The 11,250-nt window shown below is 40.2% G+C and overlaps 1 protein-coding gene across 1 annotated transcript; it reads left to right on the top strand.

The window, feature by feature from the left end:
• The first annotated feature begins 202 nt into the window (after positions 1-202).
• On the top strand, positions 203-10,624 carry LOC143130839 (SH2 domain-containing protein 1B). The gene is made up of 4 exons (XM_076290067.1): positions 203-404; positions 5,835-5,898; positions 6,830-6,992; positions 7,119-10,624. The coding sequence occupies exons 1-4, from the start codon at positions 271-273 to the stop codon at positions 7,160-7,162; spliced, it is 405 nt and encodes a 134-aa protein (XP_076146182.1). The 5' UTR covers positions 203-270; the 3' UTR covers positions 7,163-10,624.
• Positions 10,625-11,250: the final 626 nt, after the last annotated feature.

Below are 11,250 nucleotides of genomic sequence, written 5' to 3'. Positions count from 1 at the left end.
CATAAAGAGTCTGTGTTTTTTTTCCTCTTTCTTGGCGGTTGTGCTATTGCTGATGTTGACCCCCACCCCAGCCTAACCACACACACACACACACACACACACACACACACACACACACACACACACACACAAACAACCTAACTTCCTGTGTGAAAAGCTGAAGTGGAGGCCACCAAACGATGCAGACTGTTGGAGTAGTAGAGTGACTTGTGCCCGTGCGAGGCACACCAGTGTGGGGTAACTGCTGCGTGCACACCACACTCACGGGACATGGACACCCTAGTTTACCATGGACCCATAAGCCGCACAAGGTGTGAGGAGTTATTGTCTAAAAAAAACAAGGATGGGAGTTATCTTGTACGGGACAGTGAAACCATCCAAGGTGCTCTATGCCTGTGTGTTTAGTAAGTATGTCTTCCATAAAACGTGTCTTTTTATTAACTATTCAAAAACTAGTTTGATTTAGGCTCATCCAATAGTCTTTACAACATTAAATAATGTTCAAACTTATACTGAAATGTTAAAGAAGGTTGACGATACCTGTACTTAGCTTACAATTGTATGAATGGTCTCAGTTGAAATAGCCAAGACATTTCACTGTGTTGAAAACTGTTTTTGCAAAATGATAACCAAAGTTGGGATGTGCACATCAGGATATCAAGGTGATGCAGTCCGTGAGTCGCTTTAGTAACTGAAGTGCATATCCTGGGCCGTTTCTAAACACTAACACATGTTTAGGGTACTAGCTCTAGTAGGCCTACATCATCAGCCATAAAGAAGTCACACAGAACTCCTCTGTTAGTTAGTCTTCTTTGGCTTCCTATAGGAGCCAGAATTCAATTCAAATCGCTCACTCTGGCCTGTAGCACTTCGTGGATCTGCACTTTGCTTTCTTAAGTTCAATGATGCAGCATAGCGCATTTCATACACAGAGGTCATTCAATGTGCTTTACATAAACAAAAGCAAACACGAATAGCTGATAAAAGCATGGAAGGGCAATAGTCAAAGAATAGTTTAAAAAGTAAAGAATAATAATAAAATAACAATAAGAATAAGAAAACATAAAACACACAAGGTGATAGTACATAAAAGCATAAAAGGGCAATAATTTAAAAGTATTTAAAAAGTAATAATTAAAACATAAAAAATAACATAGAAACTATTACAATTTTAGCTGAAAGACTTTCCCAGATTTGGAAATATAAAAAATAAGTGATCAGTTAGCAGAAAGCATCTAAGAAAAGTTTGGTCTTTTAAACCTTAAGTCTAGATTTTAAACCGGCTACAGTTGGGGCAACTTTGATCTCATCTGAAAGTTGGTTCCAGAGCTGAACTGCATAGCAACTAAACGCTGCTTCACCATGTTTAGTTCTAACAGTAGGTTCTACTAACAAGTATTTCTCCTGAGACCTGAGAGGTCTGGAAGGTGTGTACTGCTGAAGCTGTCTGCTAGGTAATTTGGTCCCATTCCATTTAGTGATTTATAAACAAGCAGAAGCGCTTTAAAGTCAATTCTGTGACTTACTGTAAGCCAATGCAGGAACTTAAGTATTGGAGTAATGTGGTCAACTCTCTTCGTTTTTGTGAGAACCCTAGCCGCTGCATTTTGTATCATCTGAAGCTGTTTGATAGCCTTTTTAGGAAGGCCTGTGAAAAGCCCACTGCAGTAGTCAACCCTACTGGAGATAAATGCATGAATAAGTTTTTCTAGATCATGTTTTGACATTAGCCCTCTAAGTTTGGCAATGTTTTTGAGGTGGGAAAACGCGGTTTAGTCATGTGGCTGTTTAAATTTAGATCACTGTCAATTATGACGCCAAGATTTTTAACAGTATCCTTTGCTTTAAACCCCTTAATATCAAGGAGAGTGGCAACCTTAAGTCTTTCCTCCTTTTTACCAAATATAATTACTTCAGTTTTTTCTTTGTTCAACTGAAGAAAATTTTGAGACATCCAGTTGTTAATCTTGTCAATACACTGACAAAGAGATTCAAGGGAACCACCATAGTCATTAGGCGAAAGAGCAAAGTAAAGTTGGGTGTCATCGGCATAGCTATGATAGGAAATCAAATTGTTGTGATGGTTTGTCCAAGTGGGAGCATATAGAGGTTGAATAGTGGCCCCAAGATCGACCCCTGGGGGACACCACAGGTCAAGGACGTAATAGTGGTCAATTGATTTGCATTGAGACCCAACATTAAACCAGCTGCATCAGCACATCACACCGCTGCTTTAACATTAATTCACTCTATTCAACAGAAACATCTTGACCTGGCTCACTTATTTCTGGTGGAGCTTTCTGTGTTGTAACAGCATCTTCTGTTCGGCTATATTCTGCTCCTTCCTATGTTCTCTCCGACACTGAATATCTTGTTTGCCCAATAATAACAATTTTAACACACAAATAAATCCTTCTACATCGTAATGTGCTGATTCACCAGGTGCAACACCCAACCGGGCCCATGTGGACACTAATTACATTAACAATAGAGGTGGCTACAAAACACCTGGCTCCACCAGAAACAAATGAGGTCAAGAGCCTTCCATGCATAGAGTGTATTGAATTTAGCATGAGTATGACGGTATTTTCACAAATTAAAAGCTTGTTTGAGTGACTCTGCTGTACAGGAAGTTAGCCATTTTGGAAATTAATTTAGCACGCTGCAACAAAATAGGAAAGAGGACTCAGGACCCAAAATTAGCGCATCAAGGTGCCAAGCGAGACACAAATGTTTTTCCTGTTGTCAGCGGCATTATCATTATGCCGCCAGACGCCCATTCTGTGAGAACTTGCGCACCCACGGGCGCATTGAGGAAAAAATAAGGTATGATCAGGCGCATGACCACAAATTGCTAGTTTGACACAATTTGAAAATGATAACGCCACTTACCAAGAAAAACCTGGTCTATAAACAAATGTGCACAGTAGTGGCGAGATCTTAGCAGTCAATGCAAAGACTGTTGGTGTGCTTGGATGGATGTTCGTAGGATTTTTAATCAGTCATTCAAATGTCATCAAGGTAAATTTTGCTTTTTTTAAGGCTATGTTTCTGATTGTAACTCCATGTCAGTCAGTCCTGTGGAAGTAAATAAATAAGTGTATACCTATGAATTCAATTACTAGGCAAGCACAGAGACGTGTACACTCTGCTTGTCACGCACACACGTTTTAGCAAAGCAAGCTTTAGTGGAATCCTACTGTTGCATACATGGTCATGGGTTGAAGCAGATTCCTTCTGCAGAGATGTTCTCATTCGTCTCCAAAATACCATTGTTCCGTGCGGTTTTGCACTCCTTGTTCTTAAAGGGAATGACAGATGTCACTCTAATTGGTTTAATGGATTGAACACCCAAAACACACCCATGATTAATTAAGAAACATAAGAACAATCCTTTTGCACCATGTGCCTGGCATCTGATCATTTATTCCGTCGCCAAACTAGCAAAAGTTGACTAAACACGCCCTAAGTGCGCTTAAACTGTACGCTTCGGACTATGCGTTTTAGCCAACTAGTCCAACAAGTAAAGTCCTGCTATGACCTTTTAGCAAAAGCATTTCATTTCCCTAGCTTTACACATAACACAATAGGAATGCAGGATTTTTATGCAGTGTATTGAAGGGTTTTGGCTGGGTGAAAACGAAAGAAATAGTGTCCCCTAGGATTTAAATGCACATTTCACCTTTGAAATGCGCAGAATGTTTATGTAATGTTTTTTAATTCTTTGAGCATTTCCCTGCATGACAACCAAAATTATGTCTGCGTAAAAGTGTCTGCTAAATGCCATAAACATAAACATCTATCTGTAGTTAAGGTTCTTTACATTTTAAAATAGTCTAGGTGGTTATTGGTGGAATTGCTTATTGATTATTATTCTTATATTTATTTTTGTCCCTATTGGCCAGGAGATGATACTCTTGCTGTTCCCAAATGCGGGTTCTGTTAGCAGCCCATCACTTTGATGCTCTGAGCCAATGAGATTGCAAGTTGGGAAGTCTTCCCAAAATGTTAGTTTTCTGTTAGACTCCCTCCAGTCATTTCCCACTCAATTGCTCTTTAGATAACAAAACAAACAGCTCTGTATGCGGATTAGTCTTTGTGTATTGTCCTCAAAATAACACTGTTACTTTCCGAATTATAATAATAATATAATAATAAAAAAAAAAAAAAAAAAACATGATGAGGTCAGTGGTGATGCTAGAAAGTTTGGGCCCTATAAGAATATCATTTTGTCCACCCCGCCCAATAATAATCATGTCGGTCATTACGTTCTACGAAGGATCCCCTTCGGTCAGTGCACAGGGCCTGGGTTGTCTGAGTCTGCCTTATGTCACAATGGGACATGATGTGTTAACATAACCGTCCAGTAATGCACCAAAGGCCTGAAAACTACTTTACTGTACTCCCACCAGTGACGGACTGGCCGTCTGGATTTTGCCAGAAGGGCCGCTCGTCAAACGGGCCGCTCAGAACGGGCCTTCTATCGACATGGCGCAGAAACGCAGGCTCAGAATGCTGGTTTAAGTAGCCTTCTATCTACATGGCGCAGAAACGCAGGGTCAGAATGCTGGTTTAAGTAGCCTTCTATCGACATGGCGCAGGAACACATCAGAATGCTGGTTTAAATAGCCTTCTATCGCCATGGCGCAGAAACGCAGGCAGGCCCTCTTCATTTACACACAGGCCCTAAACATTTCCCAACGTCATCCATCAGAATTATCATCTCGATCTGGTAGACAATTAATTACCATAAACTCTTTGATTTTATCATAACTTGCCCGCTGACTGCTACTTCTATTCACTTATCCTTTACATCACAGTCATGGTGTGTCCAACCTTCTCGGCTATGTAGGCTTGGGTATTTTTCATTGTGTTTTAATTATGAGATGTTCCAAAAAAGACTGTTTAGTTAGACATTAAACAAGTTTCAGGTAGAATGTTTAATTTGGTTGGTTTCTTGGTAGGGCCGTATGTTGTTTCAAATGCCAGGGTCGTTATTTGACTCATCCATCACTGACTCACAGACAAACATGTCATTTTCACACCACAAGCCATCTAGTAGAAGAGAAACAAAAACCATATTATCTATGACAATCACACCTTAGAAAAGGCTGCATCAAGGGGAAATCGTTTACAAAGTTAACACTTAGAGGCATGCAAGGGGTACTAACATGCACTTCAGCACTGACCAAAATGTGATAGCTGCACTATTAGCTCCAGTCCTGTAGTGGTATAATACAGTATTATTCTGTAGGATTTTGCTGTGCTGTACTGTAAAAGTACAGCCATTTCTTAGAGTGTGTGCTAGTGTTTGCCACATCGAATCATGCGCGACTGTCCTCTGTTATGTGTGAGTGTATGTGTGTATATACATGTGTATACTCTTATTTAAAGTATATGCTTTTTTAACTTCTGTATATTCAGACGTATTGTTCTTTGTGAAATGTTAGCCTAATTATTATATTTGTCAGACCCCAGAAAGAATAGCTGGGACTTTTGCCCCTGCAAATGGGGATTATATAAACAATAATCATTATTAAGGAATATTTCAGCAATTTCAAGGAGATTTAGAGCTATCAGAAAGTTGGAAAAAATAGGCTGTCAGACATGGAAATCATCCTTTTGAAATAATTCAGAAATATGCTGCCCCACATTAGAGATTCAAGACCAATTTTGTCTTTCAGTGATTGTTGATCATCCTATTAATTGATATAAGGTATATAATAATAATAATAATAATAATAATAAGTTAATTCATGATGATCTGATATATATATATAGGGTATGAAAGTATAATAATAATAATAATAATAAGTTATTTCATGTATTCACAGCAAACACAGGATAGTCTACACATACCGGATATTACAGACCCATCATGGATATTTTACTTTACAGGTATGATATCGGGTAGAATGATTTTCTATATACAACTATTACTGTGTTTAGCAATACATCTCTTGGTGTATGTAACCAGGAGTTTATACAGTAAATGATGCCTTAATTGGCGCCGTAAAACCTCTGTCTTTCCTGTGGACGGTGCTCAGGAAGTTGGTTTGCCCAGTGGCGAGTCGACATCTTGTGAAATGGGCTAATGGACCTTATGCACGAAAAGGCTCTTTAGCCAAGTCATTTATTTCCTAACTGGGCTAATTGGCTGAAAATACAGAGGTGGAAAGTTGTGCTAATTAGAATCAGCTGATCATGTCCATGGAGGATGGAGGGTCCAGGTGCCCACGTGAGGCTCGTTGTGCTTCGCACTGAGGTTCAGATGGCCTTCAGCCTCTGCTCCTGGGGAAACAACGGACAGAAAAGACCAACAGAAATTTACACGAGTCAATACCGTCATGTGTGACTTAGGCAGAGGTGGAAAAAGTACATTTATTTAAACATATTAAATCAGCTGATTCTAATTAGCCCAGCTCTTCAGCCAGGTAGATCAGCTAATTCGTAAATTCACCTGTGTTAAGGGCAGAGGCAGAATCACTGAACCGATCATTCTGAACCGATCTCCACCTAGCATAACCGGGTTACTCAAAACTGGGATAGGGGCGTCTACATGTAATCTACAGGGACGTGGCGGCAGAGTTCGACGCTGGTGTGCGTGGTTGTATTTAGGGTAATGGGATCTAAGTAATGTTTAATCTCGAAAGAGGAGTGCGCCCCACTCACGTCGTCAGCGCCAGTGTGTGCACCCCTTTAGGGTATTTCACTTTTGCCACACCTCTGTTCACAATGACCTCACTTCCTCCCATGCTTTATTCTATTTCTACACAATGACCTCACTTCCTCCAATGCTTTATTCTATTTCTACACCTGGCCAATGCAGACCAGTCAAGGTGTTGAAGAGATGTTCTTCAAGAACCTAGATGATCTCGTCAAGCATTATAAGAAAAGGAACCAAGGCCTTGCCACTCATCTCCGTCACGCCGTGAAGAGGAAAGAGATGCTGCCGAACCCGCGCGTCCCCGACGAGGCGCCAGACTACGAAAGTAGGTGACATCACACAAGAGACAACAGCCGAACATTCGAAATGAGGAACTGAGCCTTTCTTTGAAATGTCATATTACTAACCCCAGCTGTTTCCCCTGTCTTATCTTTACCCTTCTGTTGTTTAGATGTAGACGACACATCAGAGTATGTTGAGGTGCTCCCATCGTGACCCATCTAATGGACAATGCCTTCTCTGGCCTGGTGCTGGGGCAGTGGATTTCCTCCTGCTGTGTAAAGCATATGTGCATATTTTCCAATAGTGACACATGACAATTGTTCCTCAAACTTTTAAAGATGGAATCCAGCATTTTATTACACCCCTAAGTGTCCTCTTTGGTCCTGTATAGTACAAATTCAGAAGTTATTTTCAGTTCCTCACGGGCTTCGCCTGGCTTTCCTGTACACCTTCTTCCTCATTCCCGGAATTGGGATCTCTCTGGCCTCGCCCACTCTCCACACACTGTTCACCTGCTACTGACTGCTCTAGCTGACACGTTACCTTGTCGGCATCTAAGAAGAATTGTCCCACCCCCAAGTACTCAGGATTGGTTCAGTACCCTGATGACGCACTAATGGACGGACGACTCAATTGGCTCACCTGGGTTGTGATTGGCTGAAAGGTAGATCCAAAGCAGATACCCTCAGCCATGACATTGGGTGCATTCAAGATGGACTTACAGGAAACTTACTTTCCTGAGGATGGTTTGTAGTGCTAGGTTTAATCAATTTATCACAGAAATGTCTTCTTACAAATTGTTGACGACAGCTGGATGTGAATATGCTTTCTTTCTAATTTCCCCTTCCTACCCAAAACATCTGGGGGGCCGTATGAAGCCTGCTGGCGGGCCTGATCTGGCCCCCGGGCCTTATGTTTGACTCCCCTGAGCTACACGGTAGACCAGCCTGGACATCTTTCTCCTTCCAGCAGCAGTCTACAGTACAACTGATGTAACGCACATATTGTGGATTTTTGCTTCTTTGTGTTGTTTGCATTTCATAGAGTATAAATCCCCTTTCCCTTTCCTTAAAATGAATATGTTGACTGACAGAATAAGTTATTGTGTTGTTTAAAAAAATCACTGTGGCATACATTCAACAGGTCAGCACTGAAGCAGCTTCAGTTTGGTTAATACATAATTTTTGGAGTTATAATGTTGTGAGCTACATTCTGATTGTTAGCAACCCTGGTTGTGCCATTTCAAAAACCTTCTCTGACACACGGTAGGTTAAAAAGCGCAGTAAAAAAAAGTTATTCCTTAAACTAAATATCAACATATAGATTTATTCCTGGTTGAATGCCAATATGAAAGTGGTGGACAGTAGGTCACCTATGTGCAGTATTCTGGACGACTGACTTGGTTAAGAGTTATACAGCCCCACACTGCGGTGCATATGCGGAGGCAGCCGTGGCCTACCGGTTAGCACTTCGGACCTGTAACCGGAGGGTTGCCGGTTCGAACCCCGACCAGTAGGCACGGCTGAAGTGCCCTTGAGCAAGGCACCTAAACCCTTACTGCTCCCCGAGCGCCGCTGTTGATGCAGGCAGCTCACTGCGCCGGGATTAGTGTGTGCTTCACCTCACTGTGTGTACACTGTGTGTTGTGTGTGTTTCACTAATTCACGGATTGGGAGAAATGCAGAGACCAAATTTCCCTCTCGGGATCAAAAAAGTATATATACTTATACTTATATGGATGTAAAATGTGGCAACTGTAGCAGAGAGCTCAACACAGGTGACCACATAGAACAAACTGTTGACAAAAATATTACTTCCACATTTACATATGTTTCAAATTATTAGTATTATTACTGTTATTTGGAGTGCACAAGCTTAAGGAGGTCCAATATGTAGTGGCCATACCTTAGCAGCGAGTCGCTGGCAACACAATGCAATGACTGTGCTGGTGTGCTGGATGAATGTCCTTCGAATTAGTCATTCAAATGTTATCGGGGTAAATGTTGTTTTTTCAGGCTATGTTTCAGATTGTAACTCCCATATCAGTCAGTACTGTGAAAGTAAATAACTTAGTGTAAGACGTAAGGACTATGTGTTTTGTCACTGCCTACGAATTAAATGATTAGGTGAGTACAGACACACACACACACCTGTTTTAGCCTATGGTTTTAGCAAAGAATACTACTGGTGGAATCCTGCTGTTGTTGTGCCAGCATGCAGATTCCTTCTGCAGAGATGTTCCCACTCATCTCCAAAATTCCATAATTGCACTTCTTGCTCTTATAGGGAATGGCAGATGTGACTCTAAATGGTTTAATGGATGTTACTGTACACCCAACACTCACCTATGATTAATGAAAATGAGAAAGGGATAAAAATAAAATAAAAGTCAGTATTAAAAGTAAAAAAATATAAAAGCACAAGATAAAATAAAACATTAATAAATAAATAAAACATAAATATGAAACAATAATAATTATAAAATAATAGTAAAATAATAGTTGTAAAAATGTAGAAATGAGCAATGAACAATGGAAATGGTATTATGAGTTTAAAACCAGGTGTTTGTAAAAAAAGTAGTGTCTTCAGTCTGGATACAGTTTGCTTCCCTGATGTGATGGGGAATGCTGTTCCGTAACGAGGATGCCCGGAAAGCAAAAGCTCTGTGACTTGCTGATTTCTTTTTGACAAATGGAATAGACAGGAGACCAGCATCAAGGGCCTGGAGAGGGCAGGCAGGAACACAGGGGCTAATGAGTTCTGACAATGCAGGACCGTTTAAAGCTTTGTAAGTTATGGCCACCTTACACCAAACAACTTTGACAAGATTTGAGAAAGATTCTTGAAAGATAGTAGTTTTTAGTTTTTGTAGTTTTTTAACTAATGCCCCCCTAATCTTTCAAGAATCTTTCCCGAATCTTGTCAAAGTTATTGTTTGGTGTAAGGGGGCCACTAAAAGAATTGTCAAATCAGCCCTTGCTTGAATAGGTAGCCAATGAAGAGAAATTACAGGAGTTATGTGATTAAATTTCTTAGGTTTTATCAGAACTCTGGCTGCAGCATTCTGAACAAGCTGGAGACTTCTCGTTGCACAAGCAGGAAGACCAGAATACAGGGCATTACAGTAAACCAGCTTTGATGATACAAATGCATGAATCAGTGTCCTTATGGCTCCCAATTAGATATGGAATTGATTCTGCTAGTTGTTAAGTCATTGAAGGGGATGGGGCCAAACTACTTACATTACATGTTCAAACAATATTCTCAACCAAGACCCAGATCACATCAGCAACTACTATTGGAACCTACTGTCAAAACAGGCTGAAGCAGCTTTTAACCCGTCCATCTCTGGAACCGCTCCCAGAGAACATAAAAACGCCCCAATTATCACCATTTTTAAAATAAGCGAAAGACCAAGCTTTTCTCAGATGCTTTCTGTATTTAATGCACATTTTTATGAGTCTCTTTTATTTTATTTATATATTTTTTATCTATGTTTTTAATTGACTGTTTGCTGTTGTTGTATATATACATTTGACTTTTTCTACTATTGCTAAAATTGTGTGTAGTTCCATATTTTTATTTTTCATTTTTTATCATTGTTTTTGTGAGAAGCACATTGCATTGCCACCGTGTATTAAATGTGCTATAAATAAATTTGCCTTGCCTTGCCTATTTGTTGAGGAAAAGTCCAAATCTGTAGCCTATATAGTGAAAATTAACCTTTCAAAATGTGTACATCCACTGACCAATACACCGCAGGTCGCAAGTCATTTTCAGAAGAATGATTTAGGCGGCCTAAATCATTCTTTTGAGTCAGAAAACTACCTGATTCTTACTTCAAGCATTGGATGGGTGAAATTGGGCCAGGGGTGTCCAGGGCTCGGCACATAGCCTAGTGTGATGCGTATGAACCCTCTGCCCATGAGCTGAGCTATAGACTGTATGGGCTCAAGTTCAAGTTACTTTATTAGTACAGAGGTAAGCAGGAGGAAGTAATTCTTGCACATACTCTTTTCTCATTCTTAATAGCCTGATAGAACAGGTATAGTTTTGTTTGTCTGTTTTTAGCTGAAGAGAATATAGGCCTACAGTTACAAAAAGGCCTAGCCTGGTGTGGTCTACTACTCTTACGAATGACCTACCTATTTAGGCTATTTAGTGTTACAAATAGCCTACTGAGCTGAAAACTTGCAAACATTGGGCCTACAACTTTTGCAGGGTTTTCTTTTTTTTGGCAGAAAAATGTATGAAATGTGAAACAAAAATTACCAGAAATGTACAGGGAAATTACTTTGCAG

Source organism: Alosa pseudoharengus, unplaced genomic scaffold (assembly GCF_046254945.1).
Source record: "Alosa pseudoharengus isolate Yale_2024_CS ecotype anadromous, Long Island Sound unplaced genomic scaffold, YU_APseudo_1.1 YU_APseudo_1.1_scf_18, whole genome shotgun sequence".
NCBI lineage: Eukaryota > Metazoa > Chordata > Actinopteri > Clupeiformes > Clupeidae > Alosa > Alosa pseudoharengus.
Note: the sequence above shows the minus strand (reverse complement) of the source record. Positions and strands in the feature narration are given on the sequence as shown.

Excerpts from the sequence above, each read along its gene's own strand:
- LOC143130839 (XM_076290067.1), top strand. The coding sequence starts at position 271 with ATGGACACCCTAGTTTACCATGGACCCATAAGCCGCACAAGGTGTGAG. Across the intron at positions 405-5,834 it reads GCTCTATGCCTGTGTGTTTA|CAAACACAGGATAGTCTACA; the intron begins GTAAGTATGTCT and ends ATGTATTCACAG. Across the intron at positions 5,899-6,829 it reads ATGGATATTTTACTTTACAG|ACCAGTCAAGGTGTTGAAGA; the intron begins GTATGATATCGG and ends TGGCCAATGCAG.